Source organism: Pan troglodytes, chromosome 2 (assembly GCF_028858775.2).
Source record: "Pan troglodytes isolate AG18354 chromosome 2, NHGRI_mPanTro3-v2.0_pri, whole genome shotgun sequence".
Classification (NCBI taxonomy): domain Eukaryota; kingdom Metazoa; phylum Chordata; class Mammalia; order Primates; family Hominidae; genus Pan; species Pan troglodytes.
This window is the reverse complement of record NC_086015.1, coordinates 45,258,621-45,285,524: the sequence shown is the minus strand read 5'-3', so window position 1 is coordinate 45,285,524 and position 26,904 is coordinate 45,258,621. Positions and strand designations below refer to the sequence as shown.

Genomic DNA, 26,904 nt, shown 5'->3' with positions numbered 1-26,904 from the left:
CCAATGAAAAAGGGAGATTGGAAGAGAGTAGCAAAAATATTTGAAGGAATAATGCTTGAAATTTTTCTAAGTTTCATGAAAACATAAACCCATAGATCCAATATACTCAATGAACCTCAAGCACTAGAAACATAAAAAAAAAAAATACACTAAGGTATATCACGATCAAATTGCACAAAACCAGTAGTAAAGAGAAAATCTTTAAAGCAGCCAGTGGAAAAGGAAGCATTACATGCAGAGGAACAAAGGATAATGGCACATTCTTGTAAACAGTGCAAGTGAGAATACAAGGAAGCAACGTCTTTATTGAAAGGGGGGTGAGGGGGGAAGAAACTGTCAACCTAGAATTCCATTTCCAGCAAAAAAAAAAAAAAAACAACTTTCAAAATTGAAAATAACAAAAGACATTTTCAGGTATACAGAAGGTAAAATAATTTATTACCAGCAGACTGGTACTACAGGAAGCCCTCCAGGCAGAAGGAAAATGATACCAAATTAAAATCTGGGGCCAGGCACAGTGGCTCACACCTGTAATCCCAGCACTTTGGGAGGCTGAGGCAGGTGGATCACTTGAGGTCAGTTGTTTGAGACTAGCCTGGCCAACATGGCAAAACCCCATCTCTACTAAAAATACAAAAGTTAACTGGGTGTTGTGGCACATGCCTGCAATTCCAGCTACTCGGGAGGCTGAGGCACAAGAATCACTTGAACCTTGGAGGCAGCGGTTGCAGTGAGCTGAGATCATGCCACTGCACTCCAGCCTGGGCAACAAAGGGAGACTCCATCTCAAAAAGTAAAATAAAAAAGTAAAAAATAAGAAATCTGGATCTGCACAAAGGAATGAGAAGCATCAGAAATGGTAACTACACTACCATGATGTTCTCAATATAAACCATGAGGGTTCATAGTAGCCTTATTTGTAATAGCCCAAATCTGGAAACAATCCAAATGTCAATCAATAGGTGATCAGACAAACTGTGATGTATCCAAACAATAGAATACTACTCAGCAATAAAAATGAATGAAGTAGGCCAGCCGCAGTGGCTCACACCTGTAATCCCAACACTTTGGGAGGCCGAGGCAGGTGGATCACCTGAGGTCAGGAGTTTGAGACCAGCCTGGCCAACATGGTGAAACCCCGTCTCTAGTAAAATACAAAACTTAGCCGAGTGTGGTGGCAGGCACCTGTAATCTTAGCTACTCAGAGGAAGGCTGAGGCACAAGAATCACTTGAACCCAGGAGGCGGAGGTTGCAGTGAGCCAAGATCACACCACTGTACTCCAGCCTGGGCAACAGAGTGAAACTTTGTCTCAAAAACAAACAAAAAAAGAATTATTGATACATGCTATACTATGGATAAATCTCAAAATAATTATGGTTTATGAAAGAAGCCAAAGAAGAATATATATGGTATGATTCCATTTATATAAAGTTTTAGGATATGCAAAGTAGCATATGACGACAGAAAGGAAATCAGTGGGTACCTGCAAGGTGGAGTTGGATGTGGGGAGAAGAAGGTAGAGATTACAAATGGGCATGAGGAATAATGGATATATTCACTGTCTTGATGTGGTGTTGGTTTCACAATTGTATACGTATATCCAAACTTAGCAAATTGTATAGTTTAATATATGTCAGTTAAACTTCAGTAAAGCTGTTAAAAATTAGTATATTAAGACAGAGTAGAATGTGAGAAAGACATAGAAAAAGGACATAGAAAAATATAGAAAACACAGTTTTATAAGCCCTGCAACAACTAGGTAAAAACAACATACAATATAAATAGTATATCTTTAAAGAAATAGTTTAGAAAGATGGTTATATTTAGAAAAAAAGTTACTGTAATAATTTTTGCTGGTGAACGAATGAATAAACAGAAGTAAAAAATGTACTCTACTCTCAGACTTTGTCATTTTATGGGATTTAAATTTTAATTACTCCATGGAAGGTTTTTAATTATTTCTTTAGAAACTTAACCTTTCTGCCACGATCTCGTCATATAAAATGAGGACATTAGTAGTATTTAACAGAAGCTTAAATGAGCTAATTCATTTCTAAGTTTTCAGAACAGTACCTGGCGTACAGTAAGCACTCAATACTTGTTAGCTCTTACCATTACCAGCTACTAACAGGATGTGCCTCTAAAGCCACCTTGGATCCAGAAGGTTGAACTTTAAAATGGTAATTCCTTCCCTATTGCTTGTATACCCAGAGAAAAACAACAAAAACTAAAAACGGGATAGAGAGAAAAGGAAAAGGGCTTAAGATCTTTGTTTCTGCTTCCTGACTCTAAGGACCCAGACCCCACAAATGTGCAGGACAACTCTAGGGCCCATGGGGAGAAGAGTGGACAGTTGTGGACATACATGGAGCCAGTCAGGGGCTTGCTTCAAAGTCACAGCTCCCCAGCTGGGTTGGGAATGATGGATTGAGTACTTAGCATGACTATCCAGCCCCAGCTCTCACACTCTCTCCTGGTTAGGGGTTTGTATCCTCCCCCGCCTGACTGTGCCGCATCACCACCTCTTTTCTCTGGACTCTGGGCCTTGTGTTTGAGCAGGTAGTTTTTATTTCATATGACAGATCGCTTTTTTTCTCTGAGTAATATCATGACCTCCAACTTTAGCTAACAACTTTGCTCATCCTTATCTTAGGCTGTATATGTCTGTTTATGCTGTGTGTGTGTATGTATCCTAATATGATACATATATATTCCAACTTATATAGAAAACAGTCTACTTTATAATTTTCGCACGTCAGTTCATACTGATAATAGTATTTTAATTGCACCTTCAACTAGAGGTAGAGTCATCACAAAGTACTAAGGGTAGCAAAAAGATGAGTCCCCAAAGAGTTAAGGATTTTCCCCAGCATCTCTTTAATTAGTCATGTGCAAGTACTTTATTGTACACTTTATTAGGTAACTTAACTTTATAAGAAATGGTAGAACCAAATGTTTACATTTGGATAACTTTAAGTTTGTACTATTGAGATTGTACTATTTATAAGGATGCTATGAAGGTCCTTCTCTTATGTAGATAATCTATATAATAATTTGTTTTTCATAAATTTGCATCTTTATACATTGTATTTCATTAAAACAACTTTAGAATCCTTATGACCTTAACTCATGTTTCATTATCATGAACCAAAGTATCTCATAATAGTAGCATCTGACTCATGGCACCATTTTGTAATGGGGTGAAATGGACTGTAGCCTCCTAATATCCTCAATTAAGGGAGCCTTTGGATCATGCTGCATTCTGCCACCTCATCCAGATGTTGGAAGACTGTGCTGTTGTACAGGACCATCAATTCCTGGAGCTCATTTATCTACCATAGGCCAGGTCTCTGCTTGTAGGATTTCCTGTAAAAGGACATGTTGAGCGATATGTGACATTCCTACCAGCTGGGAACCTTATTCCTTTCATGGATTTGCATTGAAATTAGTAGTGAAGTTAATGGGGGTGGATGGAATTATCCATTTACAAGGGATACTTGTGAGTGATTATACCCTAAATACCAAATAGTCCTGCTCATCACACATCTTTTTGCCAGAATCCTGATATGTTCTAAAACTCATACAGAGCTAATTTCAGAGGTGTGTAATAAAGCTTGTTTCAAATTCTCACTCAAGTGGATCATATGGGGAAAAGAACTACCTGGTGACAAGTGTGTGCCAGTTAGTCAGGCTACACAGTCTCTCTTCTGGGTTGGTTGGGTCAGCGTGGCCAGTGAGCGCTTGGTCCAGGGAGCAGCTGAGGGTGGGCCATCGCGAGCTGCATCTGAAGGCTGCTCCTTGCTGGCTCTGTAGCAGCTGTGTGGAAAGCCTTCATCTGAAGAGCTGCGTCTTTACTTTCTGGGAAGAGGGTGGAGTGTGGGGCTTTTTTTTTTTTTTTTTTTTTTTTTTGTGAGACGGAGTCTTGCTCTGTCACCCAGGCTGGAGTGCAGTGGTGCGATCTCGGCTCACTGCAACCTCCATCTCCCGGGTTCAAGCGTTCTCCTGCCTCAGCCTCCCGAGTAGCTGGAACTGCAGGTGCACACCACCATTCCCAGCTAATTTTTGTATTTTTAGTAGAGATGGGGTTTCGCCATGTTGGCCAGACTGGTCTCGAACCCCTGACCACAAATGATCTGCCCGCCTCGGTCTCCCAAAGTGCTGGGATTACAGGCATAAGCCACCATGCCCTGCCGAGTGTGAGGCATTTAAGGGTAGTCTGCCAGAACCTCTCTGCCTTGGGCAGCCCAGAAGGACCTTGAAGCACAAGTTCACCCTGGGACAGGATATAACCAAGTGATAGCCACTGACCCAAGTACCGCAGAAGTAAGAGTATTATGTGTTGGAAGAAAGGCTGGTCCAAGACTTCAACCTCAGGAGAGAGGAAAAGAAGGGTTTGTAGTCCAGTGGGGAGGGTGGTTAGTAACCTTTCAAAGAAAGGCATCCTGATGTAACATGAGAAGGCAACACAGCGTGACTCAGCATGGATCAGATGGTCTAGCCTAGGGTTTCTCAACCTCGGCACTATTGACATTGTGAGTCAGATAATTCTTTATCATGGGGACTGTCCTGTGCAATATGGAGTGTATAGCAGCATTTCTGGCTCTACCCATTAGATGCCAGTCCACCTCCCCTTATCCCCAGTTGTGACCACCAGAAGTGTTTCCAGACATTGCCAAATGTCTCCTGGGGGTCAAAATCACCCCCAGTTGAGGAATATGAATGTGAAGTAGTCGGCTGTGCCATGAAGCCACAGAATCAAACACAGCTACAGTTGGACTCCTATTTCACGGGCTCTCTCAATCTGGTAGACATCTCAGCTACAACTGCTGACTCCTTCATTCTTTCTCAGTGTCCTTTGATGGTTGAGATCAAGGATTCGAAGTCAGGAAGACCATGGCTAGTCACTTTGCCTCCTGAGGTGGCAGTTTCCTCATCTGTAAACGAGAGTAGCAGCAGGACTCATTGATCTGGTGTGGACAGGAGGAGTGAATGTTAAGGACTTTTCACTGTGGCTGATGTCAAATTAGGCTCTAAGAGTCATGCAGAATTTATAGTGGTAGGGCATTTAGAACTGTCGCCTTTTTAGCATCCATCATATCCTCTATTTCAGGGTAAATGAGTCTGTCTAAGATAAGTTTTAAAGGATCTAGAATCAGAAACACCATTTGACCCAGCAATACCATCACTGGGTATATACCCAAAGGAATGTAAGTCATTCTACTATAGAGACACATGCACACGTATGTTTATTGCGTACTAGTTACAATAGCAAAGTCATGGAACCAACCCAAATGCCCACCAATGATAGACCGGATAAAGAAAATGTGGTACATATACACCATGGAGTACTATGCAGCCATAAAAAGGAATAAGATCATGTCCTTTGCAGGGACATGGATGAAGCTGGAAGCCATCATCCTCAGCAAACTAACACAGGAACAGAAGACCAAATACCGCATGTTCTCACTCATAAGTGGGAGTTGAACAATGAGAATACATGGACACAGAGAGGGGAACAACACACACCAGGGCCTGTTGGGGGATGCGGGGCAAGGGGAGGCAACTTAGAAGACGGGTCAATAGCTGCATCAGACCACCGTGGCACACGTATACCTAGGTAACCAACCTGCATGTACTGTACATGTATCCTGGAACTTAAAAGCAAAAAAAAAAAAAAAAGCCTTAACCCCCCCCCCCCATAGAGACACAGATTTACTCACACACACACACTTGCCACATGAGGTAGCTGGCAAGAGGGTTATATTTTCCACTTAGTGGCCACAGAGGAGCCACACCCTCCATTAGTATTGCCTTTGCTCCACATAAGTCGACTCCTAGCAAAGTGGTTTTAAGGGACCATGGAAGTAAAGGAGGCTGTTTGGAAGAAGCACTTCAGTAAGAAGGAAGAATAGGAGCTCCCCCTTCACCCCTCTGTTGAAATCATTTTCTTGGTCTTAATTTATTTTCCTGCCTTTATTTAATGAAAACCTTCTAAGAATACCTTTGAATTTGAACTGGGGTTCATGAAGCACCTGTATGCTATTTATACTCTAACCCAACTGAAAACAGCCTTTTTGGATAATCTTCTTAGGCTTCCAAGAGACCTAACCTTGTATTATAAGCCATCAAGAAAAATGCAGAGAAACAATGACGAAGTCCAGCGTATTTGCAGCCAAACAGCCTGTGCGTGAGAATTCCCCCGTGATAGCTCACCTGGACTGGGAGGGAGTCTCTCTTGGTCTCAGTGGTCTCAGTGCTCTGGGACCTTGACTCTGTGAGACCTCTCTTTATGCATCCTTCTCTGCTCTGCAAAAAAATGTGTAAGCAGAGTCTGCAGCCAGCCTGAGGCTTTTCTAGAATCAGCTTCACCCATTAGAGATTCAGTTGGACCATAGCTCTGCTGTCCTGTTCAAGTGCCCAGGGTTGCCCAGAAGGAGTGATTGCTACATGGTGGTCACAACTCCTTTGAGTCCAGGATCCCAACCCTGTCCTGCCACCTGCACCAGCCGCTGCTCTGGCTGGGCCTGTCCACAAGTATAAAGAGCAGAGGCCTGAGGAGGTTGGTCCACTCAGCCTGTCAAAGCCTTTTAGAGAGGAATATCCGGGCTCTTTGATGTTGCCCTTGGAGGCCTGGGAGACCTTGCTTCAGTTAATTTTATCTCAAGGCCGATTTGACACTTAGCCAGAAAGTTATTTCCTGTGCATACACGTTCTGCTGGGTCCTGTGTGGTCCTCTGATTCACCCAGAGCAGGGGGTGTGTGGACCAGCAGATGCCTCCTGGGAGTTTTCCAAGCCCCTACCACACACATAGCTACTTGTCACCACCAAGCTGTGCAGAATGGATGCTTTTGGGTCAGCTGACAGTGGACCTGTCTCTTGGAGGTAAAAACCCACAGATTTCACGATTCCCTTCCCTTCTCCTGGAGCCAGACTCTCAAAGGCTTCGCAAAAAACGTCCTCAAAGCTGTGGCCCTGCCTTAGGGAGGGAAGGGTGAGATCTCTCAAAGGGGCTGCTCATTTTCTGAAAACGGTCATTATAAAATGTTTCCAAATGGAGTCGGTATTTGATCAAGTCCCTCAACAAAAATAACAGCCACCATGGGAATTTTCAGCTGTCCAGTAGTCAATATCAGGCCTAGATTTTGATTAATTGGTGCCTGACGGCTTTAATAATGTAAACCAAGTGTGCTTCAATTTTCCTTTCCATTTTATTTTCCTCCCAATTTTATTAATTTGAAGGAATTTTGGCGGCCCCTAATGTTTCATTAGAGAGCCACAGAAGTATGAGGTGAAGTCTGGAGGACAGAGCAAATGACTGAGCTCGCGTGGCCCTACCAGCTGTTTCCAGTGGGTGCCCAGCTGCACTCCGCCTGGCTGTGACTCATGCTCAGCAAGGGCCAGAGGTGACGGTGTGTCTCACAAACGTGGCTGCCCTCAGTCCTAGGAAGCATGCAGATCATTCTCAGAGCTGGCCACCTTGGGTTCACACTTTGGCTGGCCGTGGCCCCCTGTGGCCATAGATCTGAGATGGTCCCCTACCTGCCCTCCTGACTGAGGCTCGGTGCCCAGTCCAGGCTGAGGATTCTGCAGTGCTGGCCCAGCCTCCACTCTCCAGGCCTGGCCACCTCGTGTCCCAAAGTCGTGGAGTCCTTCTGTCCTGCCTTATAAATTCCAACTTGATGCCTCTGGAGTTCTTTATCGTGGTTTCTCTGAGGGCCTGTGGGGATTAGGTCTTAGGCCCCAGCCCTGTGCCCTGTCACAAGTCTCCCTTCCACACTGGGGATTCACTGCAGCAGAGGTGTTTTTGCTCAGTAGAGCATGTTATTAAGGGCAGAAATTACAGCTGGCCATAACTGACTGACTTTTTCCTCCAGTTGTAACATGAGTTTCAAGGAGAGGCTGAAGACTTCACGTAAAAATTCCACCATGTATTAAAACTTACCAAAAAATAGAATGCTCATCTAATATAATCTGTTGAAGAGATTGCTTATAATTGTCAATTAATCCATCTCCTTCTAAATCAGAGAATATGTAATCATATTGCCCATTTTCAAATGGAAACTCTTTTTTTCCCCTTCTTTGAAGAGTACTTGAGTGACTTTATTTCTGATAGGAATCTCACAGGTTCTGTTTCCATATGGTGGATGAGGCAGACTCTTCTCCTGTTTGCTCAGAATGGGACTGTTTCAGCATTTAGCCCTACAAGAGAGGGTCTAAAATGCGTGGCTTATGTGGCATGCCCACCCCAACAGCCACCTGCTGGCTCACACCTCCACCAAGGCACTGCCTCTGCCACTGAGGACAAAGGGCCACACGGCATCTTACCTCTGCTCAATTGAAGGGTCATTGGAAGGCAGGGGAGGAGGCACTGTGTCAGCGTGGTTAGGGATCTGGCGCTGGCGTGTGAGTTCCTGGATGTTGTGCCTCATCCTGTTGCCTCTCACCTGGACCATTCCCAAAGTCCCTCCTAACTGGCTTCCGGCTTCCAGCTGGTCCCTGCTTCTGCAACCTTTAAAAAATCTCTACCTCACCTGTTCCCACTTCAGGCCTTCATGGTTGCTGCTATCACCCCTTTTTACAATATAAGTCCCTCAAATGTTCCCATGGCTGGTTCTTTCTCATCATTCTACCCTTGGCTTATGTGTCACCTCCTCAGGGAGACTGTCCTGGCTGACCTCACACCATTGTTCTTCTCTCCCCTGCTTTACTTTCTTCATGACACCTATCAGCATCTCAAATTATTGTATTTGTTTACTTTTTAATTGTGTTTCTCAAGGTGGAAGCTCTGACTTGACACCCGGCACCCCCTGCTATTTCTCCAGAATCTAAACAGAGTCCAACACATAGGTGCTCAATACACACTGTCCTATTGACCATAGAATCATGCTAATATTTGTAGGATCCTTTACAGTTGCCAAAAGAGCTTTTCATGTGTATGCATCTCATGTGTGATTGTGATTGCTTTTCTGCCCACCTTTGATTAGACTGAGGGCCTTGGGTGTGAGGATTTGGTGGCACTTTCTTACGACACTGGAGGTCTCAAATTCAGGATGTACGATATTTATTGCATATCCTTGCAGTCATGGTCCATGCATGTTTTTATATTGTGTGTTTTTTTACTTTATATTATGAGTATTTTCCTGATTGTCCCTATGTATAGTGGCTGAATCACTGCAAAGTGGTTTAGTGGCTGATAGTGTCCTTACCTTGTAGAGTGAGGAACTGGGGAAAGAAGGAAGCTGTGGGCTTTTTTAGCCAAGTTGACTTGACATGGCTCTACTTTGCTTCCCTCCATGCAGTGGGAGGTTCAGAGAAGGGGCTGGAAACAGGCCCTGTTAAGCTCTTTCTCTTATCTCCCTCTCGTTTCCCACCTCAGAGCCCTCCCTATCACACAAACACCCTCAACACAAAATCAGTGACTCTGTTGTCAAATACACAGCTCACTATGACCCCATATAGCATTCCTAAGGACTGGTTAGTATTTGCTTGGATCAGGTTTGCGTGATAGATACTGACACTGTTCCTCACTTCTTATGACCGAAGCTATCCCACTTTGGTTACCACCCCAAGTATTTTTTCTTGTGAGGAAATAATTCCAGCCACATCCCTAGTTGACATCCTCATGCCAGTGCCTTAGAAATCTATGCTCTCATGCTTTTCTAAGTGCTTGGTTTGGGTCCTCCTGGGCGAAACGGTAGTCCTGCTCCTGTATTTCACCAGAACTTACTTTGGGCCAACCTCCCATTTAATTTTATATCTACAAAAAGTCCACATCATAATTTTTTGCCAATTAAAACTGTTTGTGTCCTCACTTATTTTGGAACTGGCTGTTGTAGTTAGTTAGTTGGATCAGGCCTAAAAGACTTCCCAAAGCAGCTATATTATATTCAACATTTTAGACTTATGAGACTTAATGGCCAGAAACTGATGTAATTATGAAAAGTTTCTAAGCAATAAGGGCATTTTTACTGCCCTGCAGAGAGCTGAGAGAACTGGCTGGCCTAAAATGAAGAAAGGAGGTAGCTATGGATAATTTTCTCTTAGAAAATAATCATGTCTTATGGGGTGAAAAAGAAAAACATTCAAATCCTCCGCATGTTATTTCTGTAGCCTCTAGACTTGGCAGGTGCCCACAGGTACAGAGAGGAGTTTGGGCGAGAGAGGTGAATGGAGGTGTCAGGCTAAGTTAAGGGAACATACAGACCCCAGGAGGAGGAAATAAAGGTCAAGAGAAAGAAGAAAGTCCTTCGACACTGCTTTGCTCTCACCAAAGTGTGCCCTTTGATCATTCAAACGCTAGCTTACCATCATCCTCCTTTGCACGCTGCATCTCCAAATCTGGAAATGTCAGTGGAAAGGAGCAGTGTTCCTTACTTTGACCCCAGCTTGAGAGGCTTCTGTCTTAAATACAGGCCAAGCTATTTCCTTGGGAACCTGGGCCCCTGGAAGCTGGGACTAGCTCCCCCCCTGGCAGAATGTCAGCCTCCTCACTACTCATGGAAATGTCAACTCCTGGCTTCCCCAGTTGGACACCGGCCCTGTCTCTCACCAGGTGCTCCTGCAGCCACACCCTTCATGGGGAGAGGCAAAGGGCAACATGGTGACTGGGGCAGGAAGCAATGGAGGGAAGGCAGAGCAACAATGGGGTGGGATGCAGGAGAGAGCTGCCCAATCTGGGCCTCCATCCCAACTCCACTACTAATCACCGCCTCACCCTGTCTCTAACATGTGATCATGGAAGACCTTCCTCATAGGGTCACTGTGAAGAGAACATGAGATAATGGCCCACAGTGGCTACCCAGCAAACTGTTGATTCACTTCTCATCACCAGCAAAGACGGACCTCCATCTAAGAGCGCCAGCAGAGATGTGCAAAGCCTTTGGTAGCCAAGCCTGAAAGAAGTTGCCAAAAGTATGGTACTCTCCATATCAGGAACAGCTTACTGGACAGTACACAGGATCCACAGACTCCTTTGGTCAAGAGCAGCAACTTCCAGTTCCATCTGGGAGAGAGATTCCGTGGTTCCTGCTTTGCCTGGAAATGATGAGGATGAACAACAATGACTGAGGGAGCAAAGGGCGCTATGCAATTTACAAGAGATGGCCGGCAGAGCAGTGCAAGCCATTTATACAAGATAACACAGCATGTAGGCAGTGGGGCTAGAAACACGGCTTAGTCAGTTGCTTGCTTTTTTAAATCAGCCAATCAGCCAACAACTTTGCCAGGTACTTAGTGGCAGATGTGAAGATGCCGTGGTCTCATGGGATGAGTGTGGATCTTGAAGTTGGGGGGACTGGGTTAAATCTCAGTGCCACTGCTTGCTGGCTAGCTGACCTTGGACAAGTCACATGAGCCCTCCTAGCCTTCATTTTCTCATCTGTAAAGTGAGCACAGTTAATACTTGTTTTTCAAGTTGTCAAAAAGAAAATTATATGTTTGAAAGCAGTTAACTCTATTCCTGAATATAGTAGGTGCTCAGAAATGTTAATTTCCTTTCTTGACGCAAATCCCAAGCCGTTTTTACTCCAAGGCTTTTTACTTATTTAATCCTATAGGTAAAAGTGAATCTAACAGTTTCTACCTGAAATCTGGGTTTTGTCAACTTTGCCCCCCCCACACATCTACTAATGCCCTGTGTACTCCCCTCTCCTACCCGGTTTGTCTGGAGTACACCACATGGAGACTCATCGCTGCCCTTGAACAAGAGGCCATCTGCTGTTTTCTTCCTTTCCTCTCCCAGCTTCCTTCACCTTGAGGAATCACTGTATTCCAGATGCCACCACTTCCTCAGGCCTCAGTATGCTTGGGGCCTCCCAGTGAGCTAAAGCAAAGCTGTGCTTCATGCAGAGGGTGACAGACCACCTCACATAGTGGTCCTCCTGGACAGAAACATGGTGCTGCTTATGCTCCAGTACCGTTCCAGGTGTTTAGTGCAATATCTCTGTCACCCTCCAGAGAATCTGCATTCATGGGGACCTGGGTCAAATCTAGGGGAGCAGGCCTTTGTGACGGGGCCTACCTCTTCTGTAAGATCCTGCCTCTTCCCTTGAGCTCCAACTGTTACCCCCTTACCCTTGGTGATCAGCAGATCCACTGATGGGAATCCTTAGGGACACCTCTAGATCTCTTTCAGATCATCCCCTGCTTACTAATCATGGACAGAACGGGCCTCACTTGCTTTTGCTGAGGTACATAAAGTTTCCAAATGGACTCCAGGGAAGGCACGGATGCTGTGAGGCAGCTGGAGGCCATGCATGAAAATTATTCCATTCAGTCTCAGATTTACTCAGCATCCCATGGAAGGTGTGATGAGCATATGGGCCTGGATGCAGAGCAGGATGTGTTAATATGGACTTGCTTTAATCTGAATATGAAAGGCGAGACCCTGGCAGCAGCTCAGGATGCTTCTGGAAGGACCCAGAATGCACACTGCAACACCAGGTAGAAAATGAAGGCGGGCCTGCCAGATTGCATCATGCCGACGAGAGGTTCTCCTCCAGATTCCATCCTGGCATCAGGTGGCAAGAGGGTGGCCTGTCTCTATGAGCAGTTGGGAGAAATGGCTTTGAAGTAGCATGAAAACCCCAGCTGAAGAGAAGACAAAGTGTACATTAAGAGAACAAAATGAAGGGGCTGGATGGATAGGTTTATTTTTGAAATTTAAACTCTCTGAAGTAAAGTTATCATAGTTACCTGCTTGTTTTTACTTGTATTTATGAGATCTGAAGGCCACAGAATTAAAATAATCCTCCCCTGTGTGAAGTGTGTGTCTGTAATAACAAGCACCAAGAAGCACCTGGGCTGCTCTCGCTGTGTCAGCTTCATCTCCTGATATTTTTTTTCTAGTCTGTCAGTGTTGCCTGGGCCTGTTGAGAGGAACTCATGATTAGAAAGCAAAAGTTAACTGGACTTCCTTTTGCCACACACATTCAAGATCACTACAGATATTGACATATATTATTGCACACTCATAAACAAAGTACCACAGCATGCCCATACCTTACTCAGTTACAGCCACATATCTCTCCACACCAAAAAACATTTACAAATACAGAAGGCTGCACTGGAGCATTTTACAAGCTTTAGGAGGAGGATGATGCTGTGAGTCATATTTGTGAGCATAAATTCCTGATGTGCCACGGTGATAGACAATAGAAGTTCTGGTTTGCTTGTTTTTTAAGGCCTTAGATGAGGAGTATAGGCACCAGTCTTAGATTTGTCCCTCAATGGCCACTTTGCCTTGGGCAAGCCATTGTTTTCTCTGTTCTCACATCCTCTCCTGCAAACTGAAGAGGCTGCCAACTTCAGGGTTCTGCCATTATCAGGGGGCATAGGATGGCTCCACTTGCTAGTTTGTATTTGGGGAAGCTGAAATCCAGAGAAGAGCCAACCCAAACTCTGTACTGCAGGGTGTTGTGTATAAAACCACTACTTTACAATTCATGAGCCTAGTGGAGAATTTGAAGATGATTCTGTAGGACACTACCATCTCCTTTCAATGTTTGGGTGAATGCTGGATTGACACAGTGCCATGTTAAAGTGACCATAGCAGAGTTTGCATAAAATTATGTATTTATCCCAAGTGTGTTATCTGATTTTATATACATATACACATATATACACATACATATATGTATATGTATGTGTATATATATATCATCAGATGTATATACACATATACATATACATATATGTGTGTATATGTATATACACACATAGATATTTATATATGTATACATATGTATATCTGTATATATATACACATATATGTGTATATATATATATTCAACAGATGTAGAGGAATTGTCTTTCCAGGTTTATCTTAATTCTAAGCTCAAATTCCCAATTATTTTATGATTTTTCCTTTAAAGACCCCATGTTTTGAAAATTACCTGTCTACCAGGTGAAATTTATGTATTTAGTATAATTCATGTTTCCATTTTGATTGATTTTAGCCATTTAGCTACCAGGCAGATGTCTTAGCAGCATGAGATAATGGCTGGCACTCCAGGGTTGGCTGATATATTTTCATCATAAAGCAGAGAAATGTGAGGCAGGCATGACTTTGTTTGCAGGAAATGGATGCCTGCCATTTGATGTTTTCAAATATTGAAATCCACTCGTGGACTCACAGGTCCAGGAACCTCTGCTATAGTACATTATTGCAAAATAAAATTGAGTTAGCCTGTCTTGGCTAACTGACTGCCAGTAATGAAAATGTTAACTTTGGGAAGAAGGTATTGTGCTTACACTCTTTGCTGGCGTTCTCTTGCATTATTTTCTTAGTGTCGCTGCAGTACTCCCTCTTGACGTCTGTAATCACAGCCAGGATAAGTTCACCAATAGTCTCTTAGTCATGAATTCAGCATCACAGTAGACAAGGGTCACTTTGACTCCTACTTCCTTCAAAATGGAGAGGAGATTTCTTTGTGGGTTTCAGTTTGCACACAACATTCTCTGCCTAAGTAGCTCAAAAGAGGAGTAGGTGGGATGACTTTTGAGTGGACCCATAATTTGGTTTTTGAAGAAAATTAAAGTACTGAGAAAATAGAAGGTTAAAGGCCACATAGTCCAGCAGATACAGTGGAATCTAATGTTTCTAAAAGAGTGCTGGTTCCTGTCTTAATTTATAACCTTCAGCAGCCTAAGAGGACACTCAACTCTGGGAGACAGAAGCAGTCCACTCCCAAGGATCATTCATTTCAGAGCCCCTTGAAATCCTCTTATCACGGGCATTACCAGCTATAGAAAATGGTTTGGTATCATAGTATACAATAATTTAGCAAGGTAAATTCAAACTCTTATTGTTTCAAAAATTACTCAGATTTATTTTTTTACTAATATCTCATTCTAAAAATCAAATCAGACTCTATAAGTCTGATTGCATTCCAAGTAATGCATGACGACTTCCTTGTTTTTCCATTTCACTGTTGAAGGACAGCTTGGTTGCATCTACATTTTAGTGATTATGAATAAAAATGTGAAGGATTTTGAATACAGGTTTTTGTGTGGACATAAGTTTTCAATTCACTTGGGTAAATATCCAAGAGTGCAATTGTTTGGCCATATGGTAGGACTATGTTTAATTTTTTTTTTTTTTTTTTTTTGAGACATAGTCTCACCCTGTCACCCAGGCTGGAGTGCAGATGCTTGATCATGGCTCACTGAAGCCTTGACCTCCCAGGCTCAAGCGATACTTCCATTTCAGCCTCCCAAGTAGCTGGGACCACAGGTGTGCACCACCACACCCAGCTAATTATTATTTATTTCGTTGCAGAGATGAGGTCTCACTATGTTGCTGGGGCTGGTCTTGAACTCCTGGGCTCAAGCGATTCACCTGCCTTAGCCTCCCTAAGTTTTGGGATTACAGGTGTTAGCCACTGTGTCTGGCCTGTATGTTTAGTTTTATAAAGAACTGCCAAATTGTCTTCCAAAGCACTGTTCCATTTTGCATTCACATCAGCAATAAATGAGAACTGCTGTTATTCTTCATCCCTACCAACATTGTTATTGTCAGTGTTATGAATTTTAGCCATTCTAATAGGTATGCAGTGGTATTGCACTGCAGTTTTAATATGCATTTCCCTAATGACAAACAATGTTGAGTTATCTTTTCTTATTTGCCACCCATATATCTTCTTTGGTGATGTGTCTATTCAGATTTTCTACCCATTTTAAAAACTAGGCTGGTCGTTCTCTTATTATTGAATTTGAAGAGTTCTTTTTAGCTGGGCATGGTGGACTACATCTGTAATCCCAGCCAAGGTGAGAACAAAGAGGCCAAGCAAGAAGATTGCTTGAGCCCAGGAGTATGAGGTTACAGTAAACCATGATCACACCACTGCACTCCAGCCTGGGCAACGGAGACCCTCTTTCTAAAAATAATATTTTTAAAGAGTTACTTTTATGTTCTTGATATAAGTCCTTTATCAGATATGTAAGTTGCAAATATTTTCTCCAAGTCTATGGCATATCTTTTCATTCTCTTATGTTTTCAAAAAGTAAAGTTTTTAACATTGACGAAGTCCAATTTATAATTTTTTTAAGGGATTATGTTTTTATGTTAAAAACTCATCACCAAATCTAAGGTCACAGAATTTCTTCTATATTTTCTTCTAGAAGTTATATAGTTTTTACATTTTACATTTAGATCCATCATCCATTTAAAATTACGTTTTATATAAGATGTAAAATATATGTCTAGGTTGATGTTTATGCATATGCGCATCCATTTGTTCTAGCACTGCTTGTTCAAAACACTGTTCTTCCCTCCTTGAATTAACTTTGCACCTCTGTCAAAATTTTAACAATAATTTGTGTAGTTCTGTTTCTGGGCTCTCTTGTCTATTCCATTATCTGTGTGTCTGACCTTCTGCCAGTACCACACTGTCATGGTTGCTGGAATCATGTAGTGCCTCCTAAAGTTGGGTAGTATGATGCCTAAATTTTATTCTGCTTTTTCAAAATTATTTTACCTGTTCTGGCTCCTTTGCCTTTCCATTGCAAATTTTAGAGTCAGTTATTCTTCACTTGATCTTAGCCAAAAGGCCAAGAAGCAATAGACTCAGCTATTATATATTACAAAGATTTCTGCTGAGATTTTGATAGGAATTTCATTAGACCTATATTTTGGAAGAAATTTTTATTATATTGAGCCTTCCAATCCTTGAATATTGTGTATCCATTTATTTATTTTATTTCATCAGCATTTTACAGTTTTTAATCATAGAGATCCTGATATATTTTATCAGATTTATACCTTTGGAATTTGTCAGGACTTGCCTTAAGACCCAGCAGATGGTATATTTTGGAAATTTTCCATATGCACTTGAAAAGAATATATATTCTGCAGTTTTTAGATGATTTTTTATATAAGTGAATTAAGTCAATTCTCTTACTCTTGTTGTATAGAACCTGTGTGTCCCCCCTGGTTTCTGTATGCACATTGCTGGAAGAGATTGAAAAGTATGTCACCATGATTGTGGATTTATCTAATTCTCACTTTAATTCTGTCATTTTTATTTGTTTGTTTTATGTATTTTGAGGCTGTGATCAGGAGCACACAAATTTAGAAGTGCTGTATCTTCCTGGCCAATTTATTTTCTTAGAAATATGAAATGTCCCTCCTTACCTCTAGTTACGATTATAGCCTTAACGTCTACTTTATCTGGTATTAGCTATGCCAACTTTCTTGGGTTACTGTTAGCATGTCATATCTTTTTCCATCCTTTAACCATCAACTGTTTGGTGCCCTTATTTATTTATTTTTTGAGATGGAGTTTCGCTCTTGTTGCCCAAGCTGGAGTGCAATGGCACGATCTCAGCTCACTGCAACCTCCACCTCCCGGGTTCAAGTGATTCTCCTGCCTCGGCCTCCCAAGTAGCTGGGATTACAGGCTTGTGCCACCATGCCCAGCTAATTTTTTTGATTTTTAGTAGAAACAGAGTTTCACCGTGTCAGCCAGGCTGGTCTCAAACTCCTGACCTTAGGTGATCCACCCGCCTCGGCCTCCCAAAGTGCTGGGATTACAGGCATGAGCCACCACGCCTGGCCTTGGTGCCCTTATATTTAAAATATATTTGTTATAAGTACTGTGTGTGTGTGTGTGTGTGTGTGTGTGTGTGTGTATGTAGCCATAATTTATATATTATAGATATATATAATTATATATAAGAGATATGTTTTATTTTGTTTATATACAGCTTGAAATCTTTTACTTGGAGCATTTGGTAAATCTACATTTAATGTAAGTATTGATATTTTAGGGCCTACATTTACCACATTCCTCTTAATGTTTGCTCTTGTTTTCTTCCCAGTTTGGGTTTGTTTTGCTCCTTTTTTTCCTAGTTTCTTCTTTTTTTTCTTTTCTTTCTTTTTTTTTTTTTTTGAGATGGAGTCTCGCTCTGTCGCGCAGGCTGGAGTGCGGTGGCATGATCTCTGCTCAGTGTAACCTCCGCCTCCTGGATTCAAGCAATTCTCCTGCCTCAGTACTCTCCTGAGTAGCTGGGATTACAAGCACCCTCCACCACACCTGGCTAATTTTTCTATTTTTAGTAGAGACAGGGTTTCACCATGTTGGCCAGGCTGGTCTCAATCTCCTGACCTCAAGTTATCGGCCTTCCTCAGCCTCCCAAAGGGCTGGGATTACAGGTGTGAGCCACCGCCCCGGCCCTTTTTTCCTAGTTTCTTGATGTAGAAGCTTAAATTATTGATTGATTTGGGACATTTCTTCTTTCCTAAAATAAGTATTAGTACTATAGATTTCCCTCTAAGCATTGCTTTAGCCCCCTTCCAGATGTTGACATGTTGTATCAAGGTCATTTTCATTCAGCTAAGATTATTTTCTAATTTTTCTTGGAATGTCCTCTTTAACCCTTGGATTATTTCGGAGTGTGCTGTTTAATTCCAAGTGATTGAAAATATTCCTGTTATCTTGGTTATTAATTGCTAGTTTAATTCCATATGGTCAGAGAATATATTTTATATGGTTTCAATTTTTTTAAATGTGTTAAGGTATGTTTTATGACACAGAATACTGTATACATTTGTAAGTATTCCTGGATTCTTGCAATATATGTGAATACTGTTGTTGATGGGATCAGTGATCTACAAATATCAATAGGATTCATGTGGTTGATGGGGTTCCTCAGTTCTTCTGTATCCGTGCTGATTTTTGTCTACTTATCCTGTTTCTTACCATGAGAGGAGTTTTGAAATCTCCAACTACGATTGTTGATTTATCTGTTTTCCTTTTCAGTTGTATCAGTTTTTGCTTTGTGTATGTGTAATTTCTACTGTTAGATGTATACATATTTATTGTTATGTCTTCTTGGTTACAAAACCCTTTAATCGAAATATGTCCCTGGTAATTTTCTTGGCTCTGAAGTCTACTTTGCCTGACATTACTATAGCCCCTCTAGCTTTCTTTTGATTTATGTGTGCATGGTATATCTTTTTTCATCCTCTTACTTTAAACCACTATCTCATTGTATTTGAATTAAGATTCTTACACACAATAGATGGTTGGATCATTTCTAAAAATCATTCAGGAGATTTCTTACTTGCTGCATTTAGATCATTTACATTTAATGTAATTCTTGGTATGTTACAATGTAGTTTGCCTTTTTATTTGATTTCTGATTAGGTTCAGTGTTTTTATTTCCTCACTTCTCCTTTTCCGGCTTTCTTTTAAGCTATTTGAACATTTTTAATATTAAATTTTAATTTATCTATTGTGGGTTTCTTTTTTAAATTACATCTCTTTGTATAATTTTTTTAAGTGGTTGCTCTTGGAGTTATAAAATACTTAACCTTTTAGAGTCTACTTATGACAATATTTTACCACTTCAAATGGAACATAAAAGCCTTACTACCATATAGGTTCCTTTGCTCTCCCCCATCTTATGTTCCAGCTGTCTTGTATGTTACATCTACATATGTTGAAAACCCCATCAGTACAATATTATATGTATTTTTTCTTTTCTACTATTAAACAGCTTTTAAAGAAAGATAATATCCTGTTATATTTACCATTTTTATTGCTCTTCCTTCATTCCTGATGTTCCAAGTTTCCTTCTGGTGTTATTTGCTTTCTCTCTGAAGAACTTTCTTTAGTAAATTTTTTATAGCAGCTCTGCTTCTATTAGTTTTCATTCATCTGAAAATATCTTCATTTCACCTTCATTCCTAAATAATATTTTGAAACCATGATATCATTTCTGAATGATATCTTCTAGGTATATAACTTTAGTTTGGTAGTTCATTTCATTTAGCATCTTAAAATCTTCTGGCCTCAGTAGTTTCAGATGAGAAATTCACAATAATTCAAATTATTGTTACCCTATAAGTAATATATCATTTTTTTTTTCTGCCCACTTTCAACATCCTTTGTCTTCAGCAAGTTTGATTTTGATGGGTTTGGTTATGGATTTCTTTGGGTTTAATCTTGTTTGGGATTTACTGTTTCTTAAATCTGTAGATTTCTTTCTTTCAGCACATTTTGGAATAGTTTTAGTCATGATTTCTTCGAACACTTTTTCATTCATTTATTCTCTGTCCTCTCATTCTGGAACTCCAGTGACAAAAACTTTTTGCTATTGTCTCATAGGTCCCTGAGGTGCTGCTCATTTGTGTTCTCAATCTTTTTTTTTTTTTTTTTCAATCTCTGCTGCTGAGATTGGATAATTTCTATTGATCTATCTTCAGGTTCACTGACTCATTCCTTTTATTGTCTCCATTCTGCTATTGAGTCTATCCAGTGATGACTTTAAATTTGTGGTTATTATGTTTTTAGTTAGAAAATTCTCATTTGGTTCTTCTTTGATATATTCTCCTTTTTTACTGATACATTCTATTGTAATACTTGTTTCAAGAGTGTTAGTGATTGTTTTCAGCATTTTTATAATAGCACTTTGAAGTCTTTGTCAGATAATTCCAACATATGTCATTTTGTTTATTGTCCTCTGTTGATTGTCTTTTTTCATGTCAGCTGAGATTTTATGGTTGCTTTTGCCAAGTAATTTTGAATTGTATCCTGGTCATTTAAAATATTACATTATAAGACCCTGTCTTGTTAAATACTACAGAGAATATTGATATTTTTGTTTTAGCAAGCAATCATGCTGATTAGATTCAGGCTGCAGGTTGGAATTGTAATTTCAGTGTCATATTGGTTTCACAGGTTTTGCAGTGCTATGTGCATCTATCTGGTGTGTCCCTCCCCAGGGGTCAGTCTGGGATGTGAGCAGAGGTATATTTGTTACCTCAGTTCCTCAATTCTGGGGCATGCTATTGGGATCGGTTCCATGCATACACAGGTTGGGGGTGAGGCCAAGAGTTCCTAAACCGTTTTATGGAGTAACTTTACTAAGCTCTTCTTGATTCATTCTCTCCCCAGTACTTTCTGGTTCTCTGGGTTTCCCATTTTCTATCTGGCCTAAAACTGCCTAGTTCCATATGCAACATCCAGGCCAAACACTAGGAGAACAGAGAAAGAATAGAGTTCTGGTTGCAGGCTCCTCTTGCTGGCTATTGTTGCTGCCACCTCTGTCCCCACTACCACTGCTGCCATCACAGAATGGCCTGGGACACAAGAGGATGGAGAAAAAAGAGCAAAACAATATTGAGGGGGTTTCATCTATTTGCTAGGGTTTTGGGGATTTCCCTTCTCTATTCCTCAAGCTGGGTTTCTTCTAGGGCTTTTGGGGTTTGGGTTTGTTGCATCCAGGCTAAGAAAGAAGTGGTAAACTCACTGCCAGTTCAGTGGTGCTTTGCATTCAGTGTCCTCTCCTATTTACCTGTTGCTGTTTGCTTTTCAGTGTTCTGAAATAGCTGCGCTGTAGATTTGCATGCAGAGGGAGAGAAAGAGTGTCATGTGTTTTCTCTGTCTTACCCAGAACTGGAACCTCTGATTGATATAATTTAAAATTTTTATTTTTGAATTAACTCATCCTTATATACAGAACAACAGCTGATGTTATTAATAAGAGTCAGGTAAATGGCCAAACCACGTAGTTTTCAATTGGCATTGTTTATGTCTACATTTATGTCAGCTACACATGATAACTATTTTGGCATCTTCCTTTGATCACATAACTGTCACTGTAGATTTCTATTTGCACCTTCTAACCAGCCTTGTGGATGGAAGTCGTCTTCTGATTTATTTGCAACTTGTGGGTGATTTCCTGGGAGCACAGCCTCTGCACACAATCTCTTGGCAGGGCTGGTCAGGGGCAGTGAGCCTGGATGTAGTCAGCTGACCTGTTTGAGGCAGTTCTGAGAAAAATGAAGTGGGAATCCTCACTGAAGACCCCTGATGGGGAGTGTACCTTCAGTGTAAGTTTATGCATACTTCAGACATAATTGAACTACAGCTGGCATTTTTAAGCAGTAGTCTTTTGAACACATCAAGTTGGGTGCCATTTCAGAACAAATTTACATGCAGCTCTTCCGAGATGCAAATCTTTGCAGAAATCACACCTGATGCAGTTGAACTGGCAGCTGTTCTCTGGCATACTCAGGAAGGTGGGAGAGGATCTCAGTGGAGGTGCGAATGCATTCATATATAATTCAGAGTTCATGTTAATGTTTAGTTACCCCTGTGACCTATCATGAGTGATTGATTAAAAAATGTTGGGCCTCTTAACTAAGGAGACGATAATCCAGCCTTGGTTGCTGTGATCAAAGTCAGCTGAAGCCATCCTGGTTCCGCCTTCATGGTGGGGAGGGAATCTGGCCCCATGTGGACTCCTGTAGCAGCCCCTTAATTTCAGCTTTGGTTACCTCATAAATAAAACATGATATATACTTACCTTGTAAGGTAGGCTGTTGAGAAGATTAAATGAGAAAACATATAGGAAACAGCATTCTGAAATGTAAAGTGCCATACAAGTGTTTATTACAAGAAATTTTAAACTAACAAAGATAACAATAGGAGGCAACGGTGAATTAAGAGAAGCAAGTCTAATAGTAGAATCAAAGCCTTCTCTTCTCTGCCTTTCAGGACATGGACTCATTTTATGGAGGGTCTGAATTGTGAGGTCTCTGGGTGCCAGAACTAGATAAATCCCCACCTGAGCCTATTCTAGCCCTGAGAGTGTATGATTCTGCAAATAGGTGCTACAGAGTCAGGCATGCCCAAGTGTTTTTCTCATAGGACTGTGGCGATTAGCATGGGCACACTTCCTGGGGTTTAGTTATTAATGCCTCTCTCCCAGGTCCCCAGGCACCTTCTTGGCATCCTTCTATCCATGTGAAAGAGATCATGTTGGGCTGAGAGCCCCAAAGACAGATTTCCAGTTGCTAGCCAGGCCTCTTGAGTCCCAGCACAGAAAACGTAGTTTTGCTTTAATTGGAAAGTTCAGGTTCCCAGACACAAACCCTCCTGAGAGATCCACAGGAGGCACCCTGCCCTGAACTGGCCGTCTTCTGCCCCAGCAGACTGCCTTGTCCCCTCCCCTGAGGACCACCAGTGTCCTGCCTCTTTCCCCTTGGTCAGCAATACTCTGTGGGGGAGGTTACACATGGGGGTTTCAGACAAGCCCAGGGGATACCCCCCAGTGCCTTAGGCAGCCACAGCACCATGCAGGCCTGATACTCAGGGTGCCCATCCAACAGGGCATGAGTCAGGGACGGGTCAGCTGACCACTGTCTTCTTCCTCCTGCCCTTGCAGATCACCTCCAATGAGAAGCACTTGGAGAGCCTCAAGAATGCAGGCAGCCTCCTGCGGGCTCTGGAGCGGCTGGCCCCTGGGAGTGGGTAAGTGGGGCCGAGGAGGATCAGCAGTCTGCTCTAGATCAGCACACACTCTCAGCCATTCCTTTCTCCACTCCTCCCACTCATCTCCCTCCACACCAGGGACTACCACCTTCCAGCCCATGACTGTCCACTGAGATCCTTCCCAGTGTGGGAAGGGAAGCTCTGCCACTCCACACACCGGGAATCCCCAGTTATGGTGGGGAAGGTGAGGGGACAGGAATCAACAGGGGGAGAGAAAGTCTTAGTCCTGCCAGGGGAAACAATATTCCCACCTTGAGGCCCCCAAAGAGGTTGAGTGGATGACCAAGTGGGAGATGCAAGGAACCTCATGAGAAAGGCAGCCCCTGGCCTGTGCACACATGTCCCCATCAGCAGCCCAGCCAGAGGCATCCCCATCACCACCTTGTGGAGGACTCAAGGCCCAGGCAGGGCTGGGGCAAATGTGACAGCTTAGCCTGCTCTGCTGCACCAGGTTACCTTCCTCAGCCAGAAGTTCAGAGGGACCACACAGAACTGCGAATTTGACACCCAGAAGCTGACAGCATGGGGTTAGGCTAGCCTCCCAGTCCTTGGCTGTACAGTCAGTGTGTCTAGAACATCCTAGAAGTGAGTTCCACAGACCGGAGATAGGCCTATCACCCAGGAGCATGTTACATGCTGTAAAAGCAGAAGGAGCTGGTATCCCAGCCAGCCCCACAGAGACGCTGATGCTCAGTGGAGCATTTCCCCACCCTGGGGAGAAGGACCTGCCTCCTATGGGGTGCCTGACCTTCATTGGACCTGGAATGCTGTCTGCCATTTCCTGGTAGATTCTGTTTTTAGAACTACATGTTTCTATGAAATCTGCTTCCTGGTGTGCTTTGGGTTTGTTATTAATTTGAAGAAAAATAAGTGGCTGAAGCATTGCTAAGAAGGTGAGTTTGCAGAGAAGGCTCAATTCCAATCAGCCTTTTGTATTTAATCCTGGATAGGTGAGAGGGGGGGATACCATCCTTTTTAGCCTAACCCTACCCCTTTTGTCTTCAGCATGAACCATAGAAGTAAGTTCGTATTCATGGTTTTCTGTGAGGTGAGGGGCAGGAGAGACTGACTTTCCTGCAAGAAGCCCCTTCACACCTTGCTGAGCCCCTGCCATGTAAGGTGTGAACAGTGACTCCCTGGACTGGCCTGTAGGCCTCCTGTAAGACCATTCTGAGGAGCACATGCCATCGGATCCTGGCCTTGTGCAAAATGCCATTATAGAGCCAGCTACAGAGATTTATGCCGAGGGCACAGAGAGAGCCACAGAGGAGTGGAGTTTGACAGACAGCTCTAGAGAGCCCCTTCGCTCTAGGCACCTGCGCTATGGGTCTCCTCATAGTAGGGACCTACAGCTGCCTTTTAGCCAAAAATAGCACATCCTCATGCTGGACCCAAATTTGGACCAAATGTGTCAAAACAAGGTTCAGTGGTCCATGAGGCTGGTGGTCTGTCCTGCACCCACACTCAGTACTCCAGCATCTAAAACGTCTACACCAGACAGATCTTGTGTTGGGCGGGGAAGTTGCTCCTGCAGAGTTCTCGTTTGGACTTTGTTCAGATTGCCTTACCAGAAAGGGTTTTCTTGTCAACCAAGAATGAGTGGATGGCATTGTTCTCAGTTCCGATGCTGCTCTGCCAGTAGTTTGTCCTTTCCAGCCTCACTGGGCCTGCTGTGTGCGGGTGCGCAGCATGGCCCCACTAGTCTAGCCTAGACTCAGCCAGGGGCGGGCCAAGTTCAAACGCATTCCTTCTGTCACACAGGGGCTTTGATGCGCAGAGCAGGAATGCATGGAACGGTCTCCTGGTCATGGCCCCATCCCACTGCCACCCACATCTTTTATGCAGCGCCCCACCCCCACCCCCACCCATTTATTTGGTACCAGCTCTATTTCTGTGCAGTCAAGAGTGTGCCACGAGCTAATTTTACACTTCAAGGGTCACTGGTTTCAGTCTTTTCTTTGCTAGCAGTTGTTAAACATAGGTTTAAATGTGTCTCAAACAATTTGCTCCAGTAGAAAAGTTCCCGTTTTAAGCTCTTAATTGCACATTCACACCTATAAGAGTAAGAAAGCTCCTGGCTGATTGGCTGGAAAGGGCAATGGAGCAGGGAGGGTCAGTGTGTGGAGTGGGTCTGGGACACATAAGTCAGCTCCAGGCAGGAGCCAGGCAGGCCCACTGAAGGCCCCAGGCCTGGTAGAGTCTGGCTGCCTACCACTCACTGGCAGTGTTTCCGGCAGAGGTGGCTCAGATAGTGAGTGGTGGCTGGGGCTGGGAGCTCAGAAATAGCTCAGGGTGCTGGCATGGCCAATTCTGAACCCCACCAGGACTGTGGGCCAGGCTTTCCTGCTTCTGCTTCCCAAGAGGATGCTGCAGCTGGTCCACCAGATACTCGGGTGCAAAAGAGGCTGGCCCCTTTGAAAGGGGGGAGCACTTTACCTTAGAGATGCCTGTTAAGTGTACCTACTTTGGTTTTTCTTACAGTTCATTTGCCGACAGTGCGGTGGCTCCCTTGGCCCTGGAAATCCTCCAAGCCGTTGGACACTAGGCGAGAAGTGCTTAGCACAAGCACACCCTGTGGCCCCAGCCCTCGGATGCACAAGCAAGGTCAGCTCCCAGACACCTTTGCCACATCCCCTCACAGCTGTCTTTGGACCTAATAAAGTCAGCTTAACCCAGAACCTGGTGGCCCAAGTGCTCACTAACCCCAGGGCCTAGAAAACTGACTCAGAATGGACTTCCTTGGTTCCTGTGGAATGCATCTGGGAAGCCCAGGTTTGTTAGCTGTTCTCAGAAATGTTCTTTCCCTCTCTGTGTGGGCCAGGTGGGCTAAGGTTAGCACTGCCTGTGGTAATAAAGCAGTGGATGCGAAGCACAATCCTCAGCCTGCCAGCATCTGTGAGCATCTCTCCTCTCCTCAGGGAAGAGCGGAAGGGCGGGACGAGGCAGGAATGCTCTCCCAGCCGCAGCTCCAGAGCAAGCCTTTGGAAGCTAATCTCTGAGCCTCTCGTCTTCTCCCCTTTTACCTGCCTGGCTTTTGTTCATTTCAGGAGCAAACTGATTCCACGAATCCTGGGGAGGACTGGGTGAGACTCACTGACCAGCACAGATAGTGAAAAGTTTGCCTAAAGGAATGCAAAATGCTCAAGTACACTGGCTTCCTTGATGGTTTGCCCATCTAGATGGGATGATGGCATCAGGGTAGAATCATTTCCCCCAACTTCTGCCACCTAATCCCATGTCTGCCTCATGTTCCCTCACACGTATGTTTAGAACCTCCTATGTAAGAGTCAGTCCAGCCCATGGCAATATTGGGTGGATACTGTGGAAGTATGCTGGGACTGCTGTACTGGGCAGGCTTACTCTTGAATCTGGACTGGGTAGGTAGGGCTGGGCCCTGGGCAGCTCCAACCAGATGGGTAAGTTGAGGTCTGCCTTGGCCTTTCTGGGGCCTCGTTTTCCCCATCTGCAAAATGAAAAGGCTACACTAAATCAGTGGCTGCCAACCCTTTTCCCAGCTCCAATGCTCTGGTGCTTCTTCTTAGGGGATTTGCCTTCTAACACTGCCCAGATGGATTCTGTCCCAGGCAGTGGCCATGTTGGCCCATAGATGGCTGCATCTACT

General features: G+C 43.2%; 1 protein-coding gene across 18 annotated transcripts in view; it reads left to right on the top strand.

Moving 5' to 3' along the window:
• ULK4 (unc-51 like kinase 4) overlaps positions 1-25,960 on the top strand; it is a 714,793-nt gene extending 688,833 nt beyond the window's left edge. For all 18 annotated transcript variants that reach the window (XR_010155166.1, XR_010155167.1, XM_063805611.1 and 15 more), the window contains 2 exons: positions 23,176-23,261; positions 25,764-25,960. Coding sequence is in view for 16 of the 18 variants with exons in the window: in XM_063805611.1 (XP_063661681.1) it covers positions 23,176-23,261; positions 25,764-25,827 (150 nt within the window). In the remaining 2 variants the exon portion in view is untranslated. The remainder of the gene's footprint in view (positions 1-23,175; positions 23,262-25,763) is intronic.
• The last annotated feature ends 944 nt before the right edge of the window (positions 25,961-26,904 follow it).